General features: G+C 45.1%; 1 protein-coding gene across 1 annotated transcript; it reads left to right on the top strand.

The window, feature by feature from the left end:
- Positions 1 to 5,537: 5,537 nt before the first annotated feature.
- Positions 5,538 to 23,597, top strand: LOC310763289 (uncharacterized protein). Its single transcript, XM_083615193.1, has 2 exons — positions 5,538 to 5,603; positions 10,741 to 23,597. The coding sequence occupies exon 2, from the start codon at positions 10,793 to 10,795 to the stop codon at positions 15,428 to 15,430; it is 4,638 nt and encodes a 1,545-aa protein (XP_083471319.1). The 5' UTR covers positions 5,538 to 5,603; positions 10,741 to 10,792; the 3' UTR covers positions 15,431 to 23,597.
- The last annotated feature ends 607 nt before the right edge of the window (positions 23,598 to 24,204 follow it).

Raw genomic sequence — 24,204 nt, 5'->3', positions numbered from 1 at the left:
AATCCATGGAAGGGTTTTAATTCAGCAGAGGGATCCTACTGGTGGATGAGATGAACCAACTTTGCAGATTTCTCCATCGCCTGGAGCTCCCAGTACCACTTCCCATGTTGTTCTGGAGTACCCCCCAGTACTCCGGCAGAGTGTAGGCAGTGGCACTGGGGACTGCAGAGGGAGAGGGAATCTGCAGAAGTTACTCTGCTAGAGAAAGTGTTCTCTGATGTGGGACTCTGCTCAGAGGATGTGCACGTCAACAGGAGTGAAGTCTGGATCCATCCCTGCGTTAATTAGGCTGTTTTCTTTCAAGCTTATCGAATCAGCAGTGAACCCAGTTAGAAAGTGGGACTGAACCAAGAGATGTGGTGTACAATTCATCCTTTCTGTTTTGGTCAGAATAAGCAAGAAACATGTTTGCCTGCACAAACATCCTCCAACGTCCTTGGATCACCAAACAATTCATTGATTTTTTAAAATTATTATTTGCGAATCGAATGGGATTTTGGAAAAAAAAAATCTTTGCCCAGTGGATTTCTGTTTGAATGCCAACCTTCCAATCCTTTCAATGTAGCAGCCCTCACGATAGGTTTAGCTGCAGGTGCTGATAGTAGCAGCCTGAATCTAAACACCTTTACTGGGAAGGAAGTCTGAGTTTAGTGGGATTTCACTTCCCAATATGTGTGCTGTTATTAGTGAGTCATGCGTGGGAGCAGTTGGTGCTGCCGGCTGCAGAACAAGCAGAGGAGCCATTTTCTTTTGTGATTCATATGCCACATAGGCTGAAGATTTGATGTTAGTATTAATAACTAGCCTGACAGCAGGCCTAGTACTGCCTATGCCTGAAATGCCTGTATACGAGCCCAAATAATGTGATTTTGTTAAAAATGCTTATAGCTACTTATTTCTGCATAACAAGAGTTGTAACTGGCAGCACTTCATTCTGTTCACTGTATTGCTAAGCTCTGTGTTTGCCTGTAGACTCCAGATATTTGAGTCAACTAATTGGAAATAGTTTAAGACCCAACAACAGCTCATTTCACTAGCAAAGCTTCCTGTGCTGTGGGTGAGAAGAGGGGGAAGAGCAATACAGGCAGTAGAAAATTCAGGTGGCTATTATTTCAGGTAGCAAAAAACAACTTCTATGCTCCCCCCCACCCTTCTATCTGCTGCAAGGAGCATAATTTGCATTCAATTCATCGCACAGCAGTATAGAAACTCTTTCAACATAACAATACAGGTGGTAAGTCAAGGCTGGATTTCCCTTCCTCACTGCCCTGTCAACTGAGGAGGGAGGGCTCTGCATGATTTTCATGCCATGCTGTTACCTTTGGCTAAGGCACCTTGCTGTGACTTTTCCCTTTTATTATAAGGTAAAGGTAAAGGTACCCCTGCCCGTATGGGCCAGTCTTGCCAGACTCTAGGGTTGTGCGCTCATCTCACTCTATAGGCCGGGAGCCAGCGCTGTCCGCAGACACTTCCGGGTCACGTGGCCAGCGTGACAAGCTGCATCTGGCGAGCCAGCGCAGCACACGGAACGCCGTTTACCTTCCCGCTGGTAAGCGGTCCCTATTTATCTACTTGCACCCGGGGGTGCTTTCGAACTGCTAGGTTGGCAGACGCTGGGACCGAGCCACGGGAGCGCACCCTGCCACGGGTTTTCGAACCGCCGACCATGCGATCGGCAAGTCCTAGGCGCTGAGGCTTTTACCCACAGTGCCACCCGTGTCCCTATTATAACTTTGTCTTTAATCCTTTAGTTTTACTCACATGCACACACTCACAATCCTTTTGAAATAGCATCGTGAGGTTTCAGGCATGTAAATAAACTTTAACATCAAATTTACTCAGCAACACAACACTGAAAACGGTGCTAATTTCCAGGCCGAGATTTGAATAGTGCATTTTTCTCTGAGAGAATTCAGTCATCTCTAGCATAGTCCCAGTAATAAGGATTCCATTAGCCCCTATTGGCACCGGTTTCAATTTGTGAAAGAAAGCAGAACTCTGTCCTGTTTGGTTCTGCTGCAGTCCTGTCTACTGGTACTCTCATGGATGGATGGATTCTTGCACTTCATCTAAGGTCCCAGGGTGGGTTAAAACATTTAAAGCATATTAAAAATGGTTTAAGACAACTTAAAATGACAAAATAAGGTCCATCTTAAGATATACACCTCAAGTGTCAAAAGTCAGGGTAAAGAGGTGCCAGACACACCTCTGTGGGGAAGAAGTACTTAGGGGCCACCACAGAGAAGGTCCTCTCTGAGGCTGCCACACCACCCACCAGTTGCAGCACCTGAGACGGTCTATGTCAGGGGTCAGCAAACTTTTTCAGCAGGGGGCCGGTCCACTGTCCCTCAGACCTTGTGGGGGGCTGGACTATATTTTTTGGGGGGGGATGATGCAAGAGCACCACGAGCCCCGGTGGCTGCTTACCTGTGTCTTGTGAGCGGCAGGGGCTGGTGGCCGATGAGCAGCGCGCCAAAGGGCTCCGGAGAGGGGCTGCTTAAAATTGCAGCCACTCAAGCGCTGCTGCTGCTGTCACCAACAAAGCCCAGCCCCCTTCCTCCTCTAGGCAGGGTGGGGAGAAGCCAGGAGGAGAGAGGGAGGAGGCGCTGCCGGCACCACCATGAGAGGAAGAGGGAAAGAACACACGTGCTGGCAATCCATGCGGCGATTCCCAGACCGTCCGCGAGCCGGATCCAGAAGGCAGTTGGGCCTGATCTGGCCCGCAGGCTTTAGTTGGCCTACCCATGGTCTATAGGGAATGAGGCAGTCTTTCAGAAAATTGGGGCCTGTGTCGTTTACAGTTTTAAACACTAACATGAACACATTGAATTGGGCCCAGAAATGAACTGGCAACCATGGCAGTGGTCTTAAGATTCTATTCTATGCAGAAGTAAGTAGATACTGGTGGGGGCTGTGGCTGTGTGTGTACAGTACAGGCAGCCCCCGTTTACACACGTTCAATATGTGCACAACTGAGCATTGCGGCACACCCAGCAGTGACCCAGAAACACATATTTTTGCCACTTTGTCACCCCCCTCAGTGATGACATTCGGGGCAGCCCACACCCACTGCGCCCCCTTCCTATGCCACTGCACTGATGGTGCCTTTTGTCTAGAGTGGGTAGCCTTAATCATGAGAGACAACTCAAGGCATTTGTAGGAGTCCTCAACTTTTATTTGTCAAGGGGCACGTTTGGAAATTGAATAAACTGTTGTAGCCACTATAAAGTGCCAGTTTCACACAAGAAAAAACTGGTGATGCTGTGAATCCCCCTTCCCAAAAACACAGACATAACACTGTACACCCCAAACAAATAAAACACAGAAAAAAACACAGTCAACATTCTCCAAGAAGCTAAAAAACTAAATTTAAAAAAAATTAAGAGGGCAGGAGGATTGGGGGGCACCAAGTCAGGTGCCTGAGAGTGCTGTATTGCCCATTGTTTTGCACTGAGAACCCCAGATTATACCCTTAGCTACTGTATGATTTTATTTATTTGTATTTCTTATCCGCTTTGTTTGCCATAGTTCTAGGCTGGGTTATAATAAGTAATATGAGGCTAGCATATAAATCTATATAAATAACAAATGCTTTACTCACATAACAGCAATTCATTATGTTATCCATATATTTATCTTCTCCTAAAAACTTCTATTTGCACAGGATACGGACATCATGTGATGTTTTAAAGATGCTCATCCATTTTCTAATGATTGGTTGACATCCTCACCTGAAGTTTTTAAGATAACTCGGTGGATTTGATGTATGAACTTGTGCTAAGCGAATGAATGGTATCTTCTGTTCATAGAGTGTAGTAAAATCAAGACTTATATAAACCTGTACAGTACTAACCTTTTAATGTAATAGAAGTGGCCTTGGGTCAGGTAGCCCTCTGTAGCTTGGGGCTTCTATTCCTAGCTACAGAGATCATTCTCAGAGCCCTAGAATTGTTAGATTAGAAGATTTTTGTTCTGGGTTTGAGTTTCATGTTTAAAGCCTTTCATCAGTTCATAAGTTTGCACGCTTTTATTTGTGTTTTTATTTTATAAAGGTGGCCGTGGTGGCCGCCACGACGCCCAGCTGTTAAGTGAGTGAGTGGTGTTTGTACTATCAGCGGCAGGAACACCATGCATTCACCCGGGGGGGGGGGGAGAGGAAGAAAAGCTCCCCAACGTCCTTGATAATCAGAAAAATTAGCAAGGACCATTGTGAAAAGCCCTTGAAATGAAAGCAGTACGTGGGTTAATGTTTCAGCATGATAAATCTCCCCTGGTTTAAAAGGGATGGACTGAATGATAACGTTTTTCAATTAGCCACAAGAAGGTTGTTAGATGCGTCACAGCTGGTGATTAAAATGTTGTATGGGGGAAAGTGGGTGGGTGAGGGTGGGTGGGTGGGTGGGAAGGAGAGCAGAACGTTCTGGAAAGAAATAAAATGCACAGATCAGGTACCCTTGATATAGGTTGCAGAGGCTTCTTTACCTAACTTGATTGGATTCAGATAGTGAAGAAGGTTGCTTTTAAAAAATGTATAGTACTTCCAAAATTCCATACTCTGAAGGGCTAAAATTCTGCCTTGCTCTCCCATATAGAGTATATTAATCCAAAAGACATCATCAAAAACAAAGAAAATCAAGGGACTTGTAGGTTTGATTGCCTATGTTTTTGGCTTTTTTAGAATTGTGTACAAAATCTACCCCTCCTCTTTACGGGCCCCTTGATTCATAAACTATTTTTTTCTGGCTCAGATTTCCTTGTGTGTTCAGAGTAGACTAATTTCTGCCAACCACCCTGCATTTGGGTGACAAATGGGGGGAAGCACGAGACTTGTTCCAGATTATGGCCAATGCTTTTGTTGTTCTGATTCATAAACTAGCCAGCCTGAAACAACACAGGAAACACAAACTGGCCTTAGTTTGTTTTGTTTGTTGCATTTTCTGCATGAAAAAAACCACGTTGATGGAAAATTTTATTCAGTTTGAAGTGGGTCTCCCCCTTTTTTTAAAATCATCAGCAAGAGATTCATTCAGGAATAAAGGACATTATTGGTGTTTTGAAAATGCATTTAAGGGTGAAACTAGTGTGTTTTTCTTCTTCCTCAGCCCATCCAGGTGTGGGCTGCAGTTTTTCAAACTAACCCCCTGTGTTTTTTGGGTTGCTATGAGGAGGTCACTGTTCATAAGGGGTGTTTCTGCACAGAGGTGATGTGTCACTTCTTCACTGACCTTTCTAAAGCCTCTGCAGCCCAGGCTCAAAACCATGTCCATCTTGTGACAAATTCAAACTCTGTTTCATGTTCTGACCGAGGTTTCTGTTGCCCCCTCAGTCTGAAGGGGAGAGGATGTTCTGCTACAGCTGGGTGCTGGGACTTCTGCTGCTGATAATCTCTTTTGTGAGTTGGCTGCTGAAAGGCATAAGGGAGAGGGAGAGAACTGTCTCCCTCTTGATGTATATAAAAAAAAACCAGGGCTGGGTTTTATAAGTTTATAGCTATGTCTTGTTTTTTTTACAGAGCTATAATCGTGGTGCTTAGAGTGATCTGAAAGGAACAGAAACACTTAGCCTTGAACTTTTGTTCTGCTGCTTCTTCTTGTGCCTCTGAGGTACAAAACATACCTGTAAACTTATACTCTGTCAAACTGATTTACCAGGGGGCTAAATGGAGATGGAAAGGAAACTTAGGAGGCAGTGGGTGATTAATTGGGACACTCCCCCCTCTTATTTGGATATACAGCAGCTCAGTTAGATGGATTCCAAACAGTCTGTTCTGTAGCTGGGGAAGATGCATCCGTTTTGGTCATATTAAGGAAGTGGGAAATAGGGGGGTGTTTTGTGTGTTAAGGAGAATATTTTGGTGGTTATACAAATAGGGGCCAAACTGAATGGCCTGAACTTCAAGAACTGCATTTCTCAGGTAAACCCTCCAAATCCCTACAAACTGAAGATTACTGTTGTTTGCTATTGTAGCTAATCTCCTGCCCCCACCCTAAAAATCACCAGCATTGCTCAGAAATTTTAAAATGTTCTTTAGCAGCCTGTGTGCATCCTTCAGAAGAAAACAAAACAACAACAACAAAAAACAGACTGTATATGTGCATGTAGGGATTTGTGCACACATACTAATTGAGAACAGAACACCAGCCAGTGACAGCTCTGTGCAAATAGACATGTTTCAGCATCCAGCTATGCAAATAGCTGCACTGCAGAGCAAAATCTGAAAAGCATTAATTGTGGCACTGTGACTGTTGCATGGCAACAGTTGTGTTTGAACAAATGACAGCTACTGCCCCTTGATTTCTCTCTCTCTCGTACTTAGTGACAAACTGGAATAAGAAGCAATGATGGCTGCCCTGGGGAAAGCTGTGGCAGGTGCTATAAGAGCCCCAAAGTCAGGAGGCAGAGAGGTGAAATCTGTTGCGGGTGACCTCCAGGCTCTTAAAATTATGTGCACAACAAAAGAGGAACAGAGCTCCTTGAAGAATGGGGGGGGGGTCTTTATAGGGGCTAAGATGTGTCAGATCAACAAGGTAAAGTAATAAAAAAGGATAGCAAAATTAAACCACTCTCAATTTCCAATGAAAGATGTGTTTATACTGGGATTTGTAAAAGTTAGTATTTTTAAAAATGTGCAGGAAAATCTATGCAAGCTGGAGGCTCTCAAGAGTTTTGTAAAAGTGGATCCTGCAAAGAGTTACTTTATCTGCAAACAAGCATATGCAACAACCACCATTTTGGATGTTCTTTTGTTCTTACATAAATGGGAGTTCTTCTGCAGTGTGTGAGCTTAGCTGATCAAGATCCAGATTCGACATCCCTACGTGCATCAAGGCTTGCCAGGCGACAACCATGAGAATCCCTTTGTTACTTTAATATTGCTGCAGCTGTGAAGGAGGATGCAGCTTCAGTTTCCACGCTCACACTTCCCCCACCTGCTGCAGCCAGAGAAACTCTTGTTTTGACACACAGCAGCTGGGGGTGGAGGGTGCGTAAGAGGCCTAGGAGGAGAAACAGGAAAAGCCACAGCTGAATCCTGTTTAATGGCTGTGGTTCTACCCAAGAGATGAGAAGGTTCTGCAGGTTGTGACCTAGCGGGGAACCCTACCTGTATCCTAATTGTTGCTAAGAAACCTTTTGACTGCAGTGTCTGGACCAGGCTCAGTGAAATGTCATGAGTACATCCCTTGTTCATTTTAAAAACTAACTATTAAATGATCTTGAGGTGCTGCTAGACCGTTGCTATTTTCAGGTGGGGTTCAGTCACATACTGCCAAATCAAGGAGCACAAATGTGGTTGATTTGATGCTCTTGTACATCAGATTACTTAATCTTGTTTTTAAGTTGTATTTTAATCAATTGTTTTTACCTGGTGTTAGCCACCCTGAGCCCGGTCTTGGCTGGGGAGGGCAGGGCATAAATAAATTATTATTATTATTATTATTATTATTATTATTATTATTATTATTATATGTGTTTTCCACAAAACTAGACCTTTTGTGATGCGGAAAGTACTGTGAAAATGGGGGGTAACAATTGCTTGATGTAAAATTGTGTAAACTCCCTTTAAACAAATCAGAATGATGTTGTCTAACCTCCTTGCAAGCTTTTTGCTAACAAAAAATAGGATGAATGCTCAATAAACAGGTCTAAGAAGTGACCTTAATAAGCACAGTTCACCTTTTATTTGGCCTCTTGAGACTGCAATCCTAAGCATACTTACTTGGAAGCAAGTTCCATTAAAATCAACGTGACTCTCAGTTAAATATGCTGGTGTGTTGGTCCTTTAAGTTTCCAGTATTCTTCTAGTTAATTTAACAAACGAAAGAAAGCCCAACAGTGATTGAACAGAACCCAGGAGAATGCTGTTGAGAAGCCATACTCTATCCAGGATCTTTATAGCCCAGTTTAAGTACTTAAATATGGCTGCTGTCCTGACAACTGCTCATGCTGGCTGAAGTTGATGGGAGTTATAGTTCAACAACAGGTACCACGTTGGTTACCCTTGCTTTGGACTGTGACAGGGTTTCAGTTAGGCCGAGGTTCTATCATTTTAGCTTACTGACGATAGTTGTTAAGTTTGCCTGACTTTCTCAAGGATAGTTCAAATAACCGAATGGAAAGCTTGGTTTACATCATTAGTTCGGTCACTTTTTCCATTGATTCTTTCTTCAGTTTCTGTGGAACTGCTTGATTGACATCATAATTGAATGTTGATTTGACATCTCAGTATAATTAGTAAACTAGATTGAAAAAAACCTGTTTTCTAGGATGATGTCCTATGCATGCATTTGAATATGTATTGGACTGAACAATTATATATTTACTTAAGATACTTAATTCCATTCTGATTCAGAGATTGGCAAACACTGTTTATGAATGAGCTGGAAAGGAAGTTTCCATGGATTATGTGGGCTTGCAAAATATTCAGATATGAGGTTTATGTACCCAACAATTAGAGCTCAGGTAAAGAGAAGCTACAAAATAAGAGTATAAGGTTCTACTTCAGGCAATCTGAGCTCTAGTTGTCTCATGTGGCAAACCTGTGTTTGGACTGTACCACTTCAGTAAATGGTTAGAGATTTAAAGTGATTGAATGCTATTCCATTCAAAAGAAATACACATAGAAAACTAACATGTTAGAGAGAAAGGCAAGGATGCTTCTCCTAGCCATCTAGTTTTCTATGCATTTTTTCAAATGGAAGAGCATTCAATCTTGTTGAGCCCCTAACAGAAATCTGCAATGGTACAGCTGAGAAACAGGAGTATTCCCTCATTTGTGAGAGATAGGCCTGAGCAATCCTGATAAGAAACTAATGTGAATGCTTTTTCGTTGGAATCAGTAGCCAGCTTCTAATAGTGGCTCCGTTCAGACATGGTTTGGTACTATAGTCAAACCTCGGATCCTGAACACCTCCATTTTGGAATGTTTTGGCTCCTGACCACTGAAAACCCAGAAGTAAATGCTCTGTTTTTTGAACATTTTTTGGAAGCCAAACATCCGGTGCGGCTTCCGCTTGAGTGCAGGAAGCTCCTGCAACCAATCGGAAGCTGCGCCTTGGTTGTCGAATATTTCAGAAGCCAAACGGGCTTCCGGAACGGATTGCATTCGACAAACGGGGTTTGACTGTATTTGAACAAGCGTTGTGTTGACACACAACTCTATTCCCTCCCATACTCAGGTTCAGTTAGTTTCCTTCTCTTTAGCACACAAGATTGTCCCATAGCTCTCCTCTGTTCAGATGCCATTTCATCAGAGCACAAACTATGGCTTCTGTGCTTGCTCTCCAAGATTGCACACTATGGTTCAAAACTTGTTTGTATTCCTGCTTGGAGGATTGGTGTGAACCGCAGTTTGCCAGATTAGATGTGATGGCAAACTGTGATTTGTCCTAAAGAGGAAGTAACTAACTGAAGTGGGGCACAAGGAGGAGGAAAACATGAGCACAAGGCCTTGTCACCTAGCTTGCCATTAACATATGAACCGCTTCAGTAGTGCCCCTCCTGAGTTCAATAATGAGTGAGAGTGAATAATTTTTCATGCACTTCCCAAAGACAGAAAGGTTGATCGTTTTATTCAGTAGCTGTCAAGAGATAATACTGCTCACTCTCTAGGATGATGTATCTTCTCTACCAGCAGCCTAGCCACTGGATTGTATAAGTTATATATAAATCAGAACCTGGCTACTTACTTTGGGGGCAGGAGGGAAAAGATTGATAGGGATGTTTATTGATGCTTTGCTGTTCTCAAACACTCCAGCTGCCATCCCCCAGCCCCTTGCTGTCTCAGGGCTGCCACCTCCTTCCACACCTGTTGAGTTAATTATTATTCAAAACAGCTCTTTCAAATCTTCATGTTTATGGAATTGTGGTGGCTGATGCGGAGAGGGCAAATGCTATTGTCTATAGGTTGGCTATTCAGTCTAAGTATGTTAAGGATCTTGTATATATAGCTGTTGTAAAGACTATTTGTTGTTGGGTGTCTGTCTCTTCCTAAACTCCTGCCCCTGTGAAGCTGTTGAGGACTTGCACTGAATTTGGGAAGATAATCACTTACAGAGATATTTGGCCTTCCCTTTGGCCAGATTCCCAGATCAGTGATGGCAGTCTGTTCATTGCCTGAAATGGGGAAATGTCTGCAGGGAAATGGAGAATCTGGTACAGTCGTACCTTGGAAGTCAAATGGAATCTCTTCCGGAAGTTCGTTTGACTTCCAAAACGTTCGAAAACCAAAGTGTGGCTTCTGATTGGCTGCAAGAAGGTCCTGCAGCCAATCAGAAGCCGTGGAAGCCCCGTCAGACATTTGGGTTCCAAAAATAGTTTGCAAACCAGAACAGTCACTTCTGGGTTTGCGACATTCGGGAGCCGAAAATGTTCGACTCACAAGACGTTTGAAAGCCAAGATATGACTGTAGTTGTTTTCCAGCTTGTTCAGATTGGTTTCCCCTAGAACCAATCTTTCTAAGGGACAAAAGTGGAGGGATAAGGCAAGGTTTGTCCCAATAACTTTTCAGTGTTTAATATACTGAGGCTATAGGTGAGCCATGAGGAGGCAAGGGAGAAATGACAAACATAATCTTGAGCTTTTGCTTTAGTTGCCTGCTCATTTTAGGTAGACAATTGGAGCTGCCATCTTCGTAGAGCATGCAGTGTAGGGGACCAGAAAGAGAGAGAGTTGTGAAGATTTGCAGTGTAAAGTGATTTGCTACCCAACTTTACTGATTCTTTCTCTCTCCCTCTCTCTAGTGAGGACGCTGCAGATTGTCTTGGCCAGCCGAAATCTCCATTGGAAAAATTTATGGTCAGACTGTGCACGTACCATCAGAAGCACTTCGTCCGTGTCCTAAACGACATTTGCACTGAAGTACAAACAGGCTGTGAGGGACAGCAGTTACCTGGAGCAGAAAACATGGATGTGTCCACTTGTAGCTCTGGCTGCAGCCAGTATCACACTGAGAACCAGGAGCTTGGAACTTCTTGCTCTGAATCAAAGCTCCCTTCTTCCCTGGACACAGAGCAATCAGGGTCTCATGGCTCTCTGCGCAAACTTTGCCATGCCCTGAAGCAGGCTGTGGATCTGAAATCTACCGATAGAAGGGAAAACTGCAGCCCAGTTGTCCGAAGAGACTTCCCCGAGCTTCCTAGCGTTAGAACAAGTTCTGCAAGTCCCAGGGACAGTCCCTCTCAAGGATACCTCACTGCTTCCAATTCCCATCACTCTGCTAAAAGTCTGGAAGGCCAAGCCCTTGGTAGTGACCAAGAGATGGGGGGTAGGAAAGGTGAGGATGACAAAGACCAGGTGCAAAATAGAGCTTTGCTGGGAGGCTACAATGCTGTGAAAGCAACAAACATACACATGAGTGAAGACGGTCTGGTGGGCTCCCAGAAGAACACTTTTAAAGCTTTCCCAGAGGAAACACGAGAGCCAGGCTTCACCACCAACTCCCCTAGGAGAGCAGACAAAGAGAATGCCTTGCAGTGCAGTTCCAAAGCCTCTTTGCACCCGGATGCTGAAATGAATGACCAAGAAGCAAGACTGAAGGCAGAGAACCACCTCCAGGCTTCAGGGAAAAGCAAGGGGAGCTATAACATGCAACCTGTTGACAAGACCCATGTGGAGAATGCCAAGGACGGCTGGCTATCCAATAGCCCTGTGCCAGTGGTTCACCACAAAACCACCAATGGACACTCCAGGACCAAGAGTAACTCATCCTCCACCAAAAGCACACGTAAGAGCAAAAGGCCTTCAGGGTTGAGAATTAATGACTATGACAACCAATGCGATGTTGTTTATATCAGCCAGCCAATTACAGAGTGCCACTTTGAGAGCAAGAGGGTGGTCTCCTCTAGGAAGACGGCAAGGAAGAGCACTCGTGGATACTACTACAACGGTGAGTGCTGTGAGATTCCCACAGTTCGTACCTTGGCCAAGACTTCCCATGTACAGGAGAGTGGGAACACACTGGCACCAAGGCCTGAGGTGCTGACAAGCCCTAGCCAGGGAGCTTCTCTTCCGAGTGATAGCTGCTTAGCAGCAGCCCAGGCCGTGAGTGGCGATGGTGACAAAAGACCTGCTGTGGCCGTCCCTCAAGGAGATGCCTCCAACAACAGTACTCAGGAGAGAGATGAGATGTGTCCGGCTGAGAAGGCCGCTCCTGAGGTAAGTTTTGTAAAGGAGAGAGAAGACAGTTCTGCTGAAGCATCCACAATTGCTCTCTCCCCGCCACCCGGCCTTGTTTTGCGTGTAGAGAAATGCAGCCTGTCCAATTCTTCACTGCAGACCACTCTTGTCTCTCCCTGCCAACTGAGCAAAGGGGAGCCACAGGACGAAATGGACATGGACACTGTGCAGAAGGCTGGCAATGGCACAGAGTCTTGTAAGAGTAGCAGACCCAATGAAGACAGTGGCAACACAGGAGAATCTGTGGTGGTGTCTGCTTCAGAGGTTGCCAATGGTGAGGAAAGTGCCATGTTCTCAGAGACCGAGGCTATCCCTGAGCCTTCCATTCTTCCAGACCAGTTGCCTCGTGACAGCATGGCCCTTCAGCCCCCTGAAGACCTTTCCCCCGGAATGGACTTGATGCCTCCACTGGAGGAGCCTGCCCCTGTTGAACACCTGCCGCCATTTGTAGAACTACCTTCCGATGTGGAACCCCCACTTCTTTCCCCTATAGACCTGGCAGAACCTCCTGCCCTTGTCCGTCTGGAGCCTTCCATAGCCCTCCCTGCAGAACTCCCTCCTATCCCAGAGCGTATGTGTCCAGGGGAGCCTGTTGCCAGTTCAAGGGCAGTGTCTCCTGGCATTGTGGTGTCTGAGCCTCCTGCCCATATTGACCTAGAGGCTCCTTCAGGGGCTCCTTCTATAGAATCTCCAGTGGTGGGACCTGGCAAGTTAGATATGGAGCTCTCACAGCCACTTTCTGACTTGGATGCTGCAGAGCTCCCTGGCAGCTTGCAGGGTGCAGATGCACATGAAAGTATTAATAGTCAAAATAGCATAGAAGGGATTCTGGACTCAGGTGGAATCCACTCTGGGGAAAGTGAGACTGTGTTGCCTGTTGCAGATAATGATGAAGATTGGGGAGAGGGAACAGTAAAAGATACAAGTGAAACAAGCAAGGTGGATGATGGAAAGGAACTTGATAGTGAATCTCCAGCAGTGCCCCAAACATCAGAAGTGGACAAGGAGGGAGCTTCTTCCAAAACAAGCCCGGACAAAAAACGAAAGCGGGAGAAAAAACCTCAGATTGTATCCGATCGCTGTCTTCGAAGCCAGCAATCCCTGTCATCTGCAGAGGATAGTCCTGAGCAATCAACTTCTTCCATGTCTCTACAGCTTCCTCAAGTTCAGATCAAGCTTTCTAAAAGCCCTGGTGCTAAGCGTTTCAAGAGAGAGGTGCAACTTGACGGTGCAGCATCGCTATGTTTCCCAAATGATGGGTTCCATGAAACACTGCTAAACAACATTGGGAATTCTTCTGAGCAGCAGCCAGGTGACAGAAATGACATCACAATGGGACAGGCCTCTCAGACACTGTTAGCGAAAAAGACCATAGTAGAGGAAGACCAGAATGGAGAAGGAAACAAGGACAAGGCAGGGGCAATGCTTGAAATTTGCTTAGAGGGTGATTCTGATAGGAGAAGTGTTCACGTCCCAGCAGAGACCTCTGATAAGGGTGAAAAGCAGTCAGATTTGACATCAGGCACTCCAGATAACTTTGACAGTATGATGGAGGTTACAGAGGAGTTGCACACCCAGCATGGACCCAGTTCTGTTAGCAGGAGTGAAAGCAAGCTTGTACTACCAGAGAGATCGGTAAAATCTAAGAAGCCAGCTCTCCAGTTCTACAATCTGAGGCACACCCCTGCCCCAACCCCTGTGGCCACTGCCTCCAAAAACACTTCTGGAAAAGAAACTGTACATGGAGATTCTAATGCTGTGACTATACAAGCAGGCTCTAATGTCACAGACCAAGAAAATGCACAGAGTGAAGACACCGTTGGCTTCAGTAGCTTGGAAGTGCTCTCTGACAACAAGCCCAGTTTTGTGGAATGGTGTGCTGAGGAAGAGAACCAAGAACTCATCACTAACTTTAACACTCAGTACATGAAGGTCCAGAAAGGGTGGATTCAGCTGGAGAAAGAGGCTCAGCCAGCTCCAAAGGTCAAGAATAAATCCGACAAACTGAAAGAGATCTGGAAAAGCAAGAAGAGGACCCGCAAATTAAAAGGGCCCACGGAAGGCCAGAAGCTCTCCCCAGTTCAGATGCTGTTCATGAAGGGGTTTGACATGTCCAACATCTGCAAGTGGTTTATGGAGACCACTGAAACCAAGTCTCTGGTCATTGTGAAGAAGATGAACACACGTCTCCCGGGGGACATCCCCCTCATCAAGCTTCCACTCCAGAAGGGCTGTTATTCCGGCAGCTACCCTAGCTCCCTTCAAGCTGAGCGCCTGAAGAAACACTTGAAGAAGTTTGCTGCTATGACCCCGGCCAAAAACACCATCAAGATTCAGAGGATGTGGGCTAAGCTTCGAGAGGGCTCTGAGGACAAAGAGCCCGAGCAGGCTGCCAGTTTGAAGCAGACGCCTCCCTCCGAAGCAAGCGTGGAACACAAAGCCGAAGCCAAGAGCGCCCAGCCTCCGAGCACGCCTGTGCAAACCAGCTCTCGCATCCTGAGGAAGTACTCCAACTTGCGAGGCAAACTCAACGCCATACGCAAGGTGGCCAAGCAGGACAAGAACGACAGCGTGACCAAGCACCCCTCTGCTGAAAGCAAGCCGAGCGGCAAGAGCCTGTGCATTAAGCCCCTGATGTCTCCGAAACTGGCCCAGCAGGTCCAAGCACCCCCACTTGCGACTAAGACAAGCCTGGTTGAAAGAGGAGGGAAGGGGCGAAAGGCGAAAGGCAAGGTACAGGAGGACACCTCATCCAAAGGCCACCTTCAGCAAACCAGGAAGAAGTCGCCGACCGAGAGCATCAGGTCACCGAGGCTGTTGAGCACCTCGAGCAAAGAAAGGCTTCCTCTTAAGAAAGCCAGTAAACCGAAGCCTGCAGGGCCTCCTGCTACCAGGAAGCAGGCGGCTGCCGACAAGAGTCATAAGCCTGTGTCTGGGAACGAGAAGGCAAAGAAGCTGAATGACTTGCGACCTGGGAAAAGGAAGCCCCCCGTCCAGAAGGGGAAAGCCAAGGCCGGTCAAAAGGCAAGTCTGCCTTCCAGGCAAGAAGGGCTTGCTAAACCTCCCAAACAGAAAGTGGTGCGAGACTCCAGCAGCCGACCTCCCAAAGTGGCTGCCCAAAAGGCAAGCAGTGGCAAAGCCTTGACTAGGTCAATGAAGCGAATTCAGGAGAGCAGCAGAGCCCAGGGCAAGAGGAAGCTGAGGGCAAGCAAAGACTCTTCACCCAGCAAACGCAGGTGTCTGGATGCAAAGTAACCGGCTGGGGTTGGGGGTGGGTAGGAGGTGGGTCATGGAAATACTTCCTAATGCATTAAACAGATCCACTTCTGAACATTGTGGGGAGGGATGCAAGTGTTTAGCCGAAGGCCAACCCCGCCGCTCTCAGATGATGAGGAGCCCCCTAGCTGTGTTGCAGCCCGAAGGGGAAGCTATTATTCTCTGCCCTTGAGAAGGAAAGTTGCTGCTTCTGAAAGCTCCTGGAGTGGAACTAGGAGTTTGGCAGTTTCAGTTCGAAGTACAGTGCCTTATTTATCCTTTTAGGAACTGAATAAATTAATCTGTGTGATTTAAAGGCTGGCAGTTTATAGTTAATGCACAAGCACTTGAACTGTAATGGAAAGAGAACCAGCTTTCATGCACATCCCATAGACCTTGGCAGCCCACCTGCTGGGGTTCACACAGGAGCATTTTCTTCCTTTTGTGCATTGTAGCATCCTGGCACTGTTTAAACCAAGCAGGGCATTATAAAGCCAAAACCCAAAGCATTTGCATCCTTTAATCCTGTCAGTCAGTCAGTCAGTCAGAATGGTGTGTGTTGTTGTTAAGGTATGAACAGTTGGACTATCTTGTGTAACTGGGGCTTGGCTGTAGCCTTGCTCTCGTGTCAAAAAGATGCTGATTCCAAAGCATCAGTGATTGGCAGCCATGCTCGGCCAACTTTGTACTTAGCCCAGAAAGGAACTGGACCGCTTGTTTGGATAGAGAGCCCTTCCCTATTAAGTACATGCACACTGCCTGCCACTTCTGACATGGTTGTTTACAGGCGGGCGCCTTCGGGCCTGTGTCCTCAAATGAAGCCTGGATGCATTTCAGAATGGTGGTATTCCTGTCCATTTTACTGTGAGGCCTGAACACCCCTGAAATATGGGTACTTGAAAGCACATCTTAGCAGTGAAATAGACGGACAAAAAACCATTCCAAAGTGAAGCTTGCATCCATCTTGTGGGTCTGTAAAAAGTAATGTTGGAAAGCGCCCGTAGTCAGAGGTTCTTCTCTGCTGTAAACTTACATGATTTCTATGCAGTTGCTGCAAGTTCTTTTTTCATCTTTCCCTGTTTGCCGTATGTCAAAAAGATTTTAAAAATTATTGTTATTAAAATAAGAAGGAGGCAATGCTGGCTGCAAACAAGGAAGCAACTAGAAATATCTGGTGCTTTTGCAAGTGTGGTTTGGTTCCAGCTTAAGAGTAAGCAAGCTTCTCTCTCCCTTGCAAAGCCTCACCTTGCAAGTTTAATCAATGCATTATGTAAAGGTCAAGAAGTATCTGTCTTCAGACAAGGTATTTCTACGAACACCTATTAGAAAGGCAAACAGTCCCCTTCTCAGTGCAAACATTTGTTTTGGATCTGACAGCATTTGGAAGCAGCCTTTTTCTCAGAGGAAACTCCCTGCCCCTTGTACTTTGTGCTACCCATCTGCTAGGTGACAGACAGCGGTTGCTGCTACTCTGGGCTTGGAGAGAAAAGCAGCCTTTTATTTATTTCCATAGTTTTCCTTTAAATCACAACAAAGGCCGAGGCATTTGCTTAGAAACTTGTGCAAACTTCCTCTCGCTTGCTGTGCGTGGCACCCAGGAGCTTCCCGCGAAGGCCTTCGAATGGCTTGACCTTTCAGAATAGCTTTCCATGGATACCATCTGAGATCGACGTACTCAAACACATCTTTACACATTATTATATTAACTGGCTGGAACCAGTCTTTCCAGTTGGTGAGGGATTTGTAGAATAAAAGGAAAGGCAAACTCTTTAGGGAGCAAGAACAAGGCTTAGGTGCAAGGAAATTGGTTTTATTTCATTTTTTAAAGGAGGGAGGGTGCGTTAGCATTGGCACTCCTATACCAAAGCTCATTACTGCAGGCAGAACGCAAATAACTAGCTGTATAATTTGTTCCATTGATCAAAGAGATTTGGGAGGCAGCGCCTGGAACTGCCAAGCCCTCCTGCTCACCTGCTTACCCAAGTCTGTGTCTTGAGAGGGTGCACTAAAGCTATAAGACACATCAGGGTGGACTCTTTTTGTATGAATACTTTTGAATCATTGATTTTTAACTTCTGTCTTTTGATGTAAATCATGCTGTATAAAATGAATTGTTGTAAGCATTAAGTCAGGCCTAGCATTCTCTGTAAAGATTGATACGTATTTGTCTGATTGCTATTTGAACTGCACATATAAAGTGTGCTAGACATTCCACCAGGAGTATTAAAAGGTATTTAAGGAAGTGTGGTGCGTGAGCATGTATGTGTGAGTGAGAGGAAAGGGTGAGCATGTCAGGTTTTTCACCTCTACTTTTCTCCAACTTCAAATGCCTCCTTCCAGAAAGATGTAAAATCTTCCTGCTCCCTCAACCCAGGGCTGCTTCCTAACACCGTGCTGGGTGGCTGAGCACCTTGTGGTACTTTTGGCTACTGATTCTGATCCCAACACTGCTAATAAAATATTTCTACACCTTTCTGCTTTCCCATTTCTTGTGTGCTCTGTAACTTAAGAGAATCCCTTTGTAAGCCCTGTGTAGCATTTGAGAGCTTCACAGTTGCCCCTCCCCTCCCACCTTTTCTGCAAGGTTGCCTATGAGAAATTGGAATACAGTGACCAGGCCTTGCAGTGTTTTGGTGAGGTCTGGAGAGAGTTTGGTCCAGTGGTTGATTTATCCCAGGTTCTAGCACCAGTGGCTTCTGGCAAGGCAAGGCAAGCCTTTGCCATGTAGACAATAGACTAGTGTAAGCTTGGGGGGGGGGGAGAGAAGTGAGCCAAGTAGTTTAAAGCAATTTAGAGTTGTTGTTGTTTTAAAATAAATTCTGGTGGTGATAGCTTAGTATGATTTATATTGAAGCAAAGCTACCTTCTGGTTGGGAGGCATTCTTCAGACTGTGCTCTGTGCATCAGTCCTTATGTCAGGCAAGTGACACTATGTCACCAACATGCCAGGTTGATATGCTGTCCGCTAAGTAAGTTGCAAAGAGGCCATTTCCTCTCCCTTTGATGCCCTGTAACCCACTTTTGTGGTAGGGAGAACTTGACTCTTAATTCTTCCAGTAGATATAACTTTGGAAACCAGCCTTCTTGGGTTGGGCTCTTCTCTTTGCAGGGGCTTAATTCCTGCGCACTGTTTCCCATCTGTCCACTTCTTCAGCATTTGTCTTTCTTTTTCTTTTCTTTTATTGCAAGGAGTGTGTGTCATCTGCTAAATGAATTCTTGCTTTGTTGTTTCTGCAGTAAAAATAGGTGCTCTTTCCAGAATCAATGGTTATCTGCAGTAGTACAGTTGCTATGGCCTGGTGATGTTATAAACTTGGTCTGACCTGGTACTGCTCTCTAGCAAAAGAATTGCGAGAGTAAGGGGAGAAGCCTGGGGTTGCAACTGTAATAGCCTTACTCAGTATAGTGACAAGAATGGCTTTTCAGTTCCTCTAACCATGGCTCTGTTTCTGCTCCTCTCTACGTGCTTGGCAGGTTCTATTGCTTAAGCATCTTGGGCCCCATTGCCAAAATGGTCTAAAGGCAGTGCTTTTTGTGGGGGTAAAAAATGAATTATCATGTCTTGATAAAAGTGTGGTAGGTGTCAGCACAAGATGGCTGCCATGGGCAGCAAAAAAGAGGTGATACCAGTGAGTACTGTCGGAAAATCCCTGCTCATAAGTATAGTCAAACTGGGGTGGCTTGCACATTCTTGTTTCCATGCTACCTGGGCATTCCTAGAAGAGAGTGGATGGCTTTGCTTATTGGATAAAACTAGTCTCTGTACTGTTTTCTTTCCATCAGATGCAATGGGCCATCATAAATCCCAGCCTCTCCTGTAGCACACACCATGTTTGAAAAGGGACCCTCTTCCCCCTGATGGTATGGTGGAGAATTCCCCATAACTTGCCCCGTTGCTCATCTCTTTATATCTCATCTCCTTAAATCTGGCCCTTTGCCGTCCCTTCTTGTTGAGACAAACTAGACGTTCTTCACAAAAAGATCTTCCATTAGTTGTCTTCCATTTTCTCCCAACAGCCTTTTTCTTGGTCAAGTGTGCAGTGCTTTTCTTTCCCTGTGGTTGAGAGTATTACTACTTTCAGTAATTGTCAATGAAGGCTGTTATCTTGTACTTAAGGGAAAGCCCCAACTTCTGTGCACATTATCAAGGATTGATGGTGCAGGGCACACAATGCTTAGAGAAACTTTTGTAGCAACTTTAGCTCTGGACAGTTCCTCTGTCATAGCTTCTGGGTGGCTCCTGCAGGAATGCTATTTATGGCTCTTTCCTCCTGACATTATTACTGTCACTATGCATAGGGTTTTGCTTTGTAGTAGTAAGAATAATGATGATATCTCCCTTTTCCCATTCTATGTCTGGGGAATATTTAAGCTGCACAAAACTGTTACTGAGGCTTATCACTAATCATTTATTATTATTATGAGCTGCAACATCCTGGCCAATTATTCCTATTCATCTTCTAAACCAGAAGCTGCTGAAAAGATCTTTTTCTCTCCAGAGTCATTTCCTTGTTCCATTTGTAGCCTCATGTGATAAGGCAGCCTTTGCCAGCCTGCTGCCCACCAAATATTTTGGACTGCAGCTCCTATCTGCCCTAGCCAAAACTTCTAGATGACACTAGCTTGGCAGAGGCTTTGATAAGACAGTCTTCTGCCTTTGTCCTCTTTAAAGATGGTAGCCAGTACCTCGCTTCTCTTTTTGTTGCAGAAATCAGTGTTGGTTCCACTCTTCCTCATCACCAGGAAGCACAGCAGAGCAATGGGGAATTAACTTGCGCCAAAGGGAAATGCAAAGTATTGGGCTGGATTCAACTATTGAGTCCCACTAGCAGGAGCCAGCACAAGGTCTTCTGTGAGCGCAACAGGGCTTTTAGCCCCTCTCCTCCCTGCCTCCCAAATTGGCTCCGGGCTGTGTGTCAGGGTAATTGACAGCAAGCGGAGGAGGGAGAAGGGCGATTGTTCCTTCTGGAAAACTGAAATGCTTGTGTTGACAGAATAATCTCCTTAGTGCTACGTTGAATTCCTCCACAAATTGAAAAGGGACTTCATTAAATCTGTGAGTGCCTCTGAAAATGTTGCTATAAATATAACCCTCTTCACTCAGTTCCCACATGCCCACCAAATAGAAACAAATATGCAGATAAGAGATATTTGATGATGCTATGCAATGGCCTACAAACCAGTGCCTCCCTAGTCTTTCACACATCCCACCTCTGCCCTTGCTTGGACTTCGTCTGCCACTGCTCCCTTCCCTGCTACATGCACACCTGATCTAGCTCTGCCTAGCTCTTGAATTTCATGGAATGGCGCTATCTGGGCGAGGTCCCTGTGTTCCTGAAAGGCCCCATATATGATCATAGGGGGTTTTGAGGGGTTAAACTGCCTCGGGCCACTTCATGCATGCTATTTTCCTGCACAGAAATAATCTCCATGCGGCATCTTCCTGGCACAGATAATCTCAATGAAGAGACACTTGTATGTTCTTTCCTAAGCCTTCTTCTTGCTCTCCTGTTCTCAGTTTCTTTTGTATTTCCAAACCACCCCCATTCAGCTAGGTCGCTGAAAAATTCCCTATCTAGTCTAAGATGAACTCAGGAGCTCTGGTTTGCAGGTAGAGGAGACTCTGGCCTCTTCTTAAAAACCCTTCCCTCTTGAAGTGTCGCCCTAAGAATTGTTTCTCACAGAAATAGTGGAAATGAGTGGAGTCTGAATGGGTTTTGTTACCCGTGTATGACCTTTTACCTAAGTGGGTCTTTTTACACTGTAATGCTTATCAAAGGTTTTTTAAGGATCTGCTTTTTGTGTGTGACTTTAAAATGCAATGTGAATATATACATATATGTATATGTGTGTTTATATATAAATATATATAGTAGGTGCTGTGTTAACATAGCATCCAGCTAGCGGTTGTAATGCTTTCCTAGGTGCAGGGTAATTGCTGCCTTTTCTTCCTGGGTGGTCACAAAAACTAGAAGAATACTGTAAATAGTTTTAAAATATTTATTTCCTGTACTTTGTGCTAATAAGTCTTGGGTGTGCTGTTGGTTTGCAATGTACCGGTAGTATGGTTTTTTGGGTGGGTGGGGGGTTCCTACTGCAAAAATAATTGGACATTGGGGGGGGGGCAAGGACTGGCATCTGGTCTGGAGTTTATGCTGCAAAATCAAGGACTGAGTTCCCACTGAAGTTGCATTTGGGCTATACCCAGAATAGACAAATGAATATTAATGACACTTACATAATTGAATACCCCATATTTAAAAGCCCTTTCACATAGAAAGCAAGCTATTGGGGCGAATTGTTTTAGCCTATCCTCCCTGATATGTTAGCTTTTGCATGTGGGAGAATGTTTTCATATGAAAGAGTGTTCAATCATGTGAGCTCTCGCCTGCAATCCGAAGTGAAACAGCCCAGGCCCTGGCTTACGACATTACTTAGAACTGGGCCTAAACCGAGTAAAAGCATTACATGGGTTATCTGAAACCTCATTTTCTGTGGAAGCGAGTCAAAGTACAGTTCTGCGCAGCCCGCCTTGTCGCGTGCATCTTTGGGGACAGTACATGTGAGCAATAAGAATTTTTAGTAATAATGTTTTCAGTGACAAATTAATGTTTAAGTCCTTATGGGGATATTTATGTAAATGTGTGTGCACATCTCATTGAAGACTGCCCTTCTTCACTGGCCTTGCCACATAGAGAAAGAGACATATTTTGCTTCAACATCTCTGCATGCTTATTCACCTGGGCAGGTGGACTCAGGGATACTGAATTAAGGGGAGCTCTTGCTGGGGATAGGATGGAAGAAATGCCAGTGGCATACATGGAGGAAGTGATGGTGCCTTCTAAGCATCATTTATAGCTGACTCTTGTAATCTAACCAGCACCTCTTGTGTTGTGTGTTTGATGTTTCCTGTGCTCATCCCCCCCTTTTTTTAGATTAAGCCAATCATTCATCATTTCCCATGTTTCCAGCTGCTGTGAAGAGTCCAGGGCCCCATTTTTTACTCTCTCTGTCTCCCTGAATTTATTTTATTTTATTACTTTGGACCATTAAGTATTTCTATGCTCTCTGCTCCCTCCTGTGTTGTATTAGTCTTATTTTGAATGTCTCTTTTGTGATTATCTCATACTTTTTAAAGTTAGGCTTGTGTGGAAGTTCCTAAGGGCTTGTTTCTTCTTGTTTGTCTTGGCCATTCAGAATTCCCACCCAGCACCCCTCTCTTCTTTCTATGGAAAACATGGCAATGCAGCTTCCTAATGGAGCTCCATAAAACTTGTTGCTTTGCTTGCACCCTCCTTCTGCCATCTGAAAAGCTTCAGCCCTGCCTATATCCATTGTAAAAGTCCTCAATTCTCAGATGAAGTTGTTAAACGAGGTGGGGGGGGTAGACTTGCAACCTTTCCACAAGGGCATTCTTGAAGTTTAGGATAACCTCCTGCCCAGTTGAATGAACCTCTATCAGTGTGTTGCACAGCACTCAACAAGACTGCAGGTGTGTTCTGCACTTCCTGTGTTGATTTATAGTCAGTTCATTCTTCACTCTGTGTTGCACAGGTATTTTTACTTGCTGTGTCTAAGAGACTCCTATCTTCCCAATTTTGATGAACCAAATGTGTGTGTTGGGGGGGTCTATTCTCTCTATTCCCCTTCCCTCAGGTCTGGTACTGTGCACATCACCCAAACCCAGTGTGTGATCATGAGTTGGGTATTTGAAGGCTTAAGTTGGAGCCTCATTCCCTTCAGGGCCCTGGGAAATGCTGTGACTTTAGAAGAAGAGCGTGTCTGCTGTGAATTGTTGGTAAAATGTGTCATTAGGTAATATTTATATACCTCACCTGAGTAACATTTGAAAATGTATATAAAAATAAAGGTTCTGTTCAGTGGCTTCCTACCCGTTTGACACACCTACAACTCTTAGGGCTACTTTACCATGGAAATTGTATTGAATCTTTGCCATTACTTTTGTGACAGCTCCATGATTTTTCTGTGTGCTTCATTAACTCACCAGTGGAAGAGAACGCATTCTTGTTACAGACTGTGGGGCTGCAGGAGAGGCTTAGACCTCTGCCTCTTTCCATGTTTCTTCTTCCTCTTTATGCATTGTGTATGTACTCTGCGTGCCCTAAGGAGTCTTTATTGCCGCTTATTAAACATTTCTTTTATATCAGTATTGGTGTGGTGTGATATAGTTTGATGTGCAAAGACATGTTGATGAGCCATCTCAACTGCTGCTTTTGGAGGTTATCAAGACATATACACAATTGTGAAGGATGTCACCAAACAATGAACTGTTGGAAGATGGAAAGATTGCCTTGTTAGCTACCACTCCCATGTGAGTGTTGTCTTTGACCTGGTCTATAGCAGGCTGGCTCTCCAAAAGAAAACAGAAAGTTTGGGTAGGAACTTCAGAGCCTGGTCATTGCCCTAGCTTCAGCAGAGGTAGGCACTGCACTGTTTTTGACACCAGTCTTCCTCTCCTAGTTGATCCATTTCTCTGTGCTTGGCTCTTCATGCTTAGGCTGGGTTCGATACTACATTGTTGGTGCATGTGAGGAGGCACTATTTGGCACTATTGCCAGCCAGGTGTGGTTGCACCTACCTAATTGCCACACACTGGCTATACAAGAGCAAAGGTGTAGCTCAATGTGTCCGACTTCTCCTGAGCAAGCTACTACCCAGCCTCTCATTTGTGAGGTACAGGAGAATTTGGATAAAATCAGTTGGTGGCAGCAGCACCTAGAAGCTCAAGTACAAGTCTGAAACAGGTCCAGCTA

This window comes from Podarcis filfolensis (genome assembly GCF_964270895.1).
Source record: "Podarcis filfolensis genome assembly, chromosome: 5".
Taxonomy (NCBI): domain Eukaryota; kingdom Metazoa; phylum Chordata; class Lepidosauria; order Squamata; family Lacertidae; genus Podarcis; species Podarcis filfolensis.
The sequence above is the reverse complement of the archived record's forward strand: the minus strand, read 5'-3'. Positions and strand labels throughout refer to the sequence as shown.

What these genes read in the sequence shown, in the direction of transcription:
- LOC310763289 (XM_083615193.1), top strand. Translation starts at nt 10,793, where the DNA reads ATGGTCAGACTGTGCACGTACCATCAGAAGCACTTCGTCCGTGTCCTA.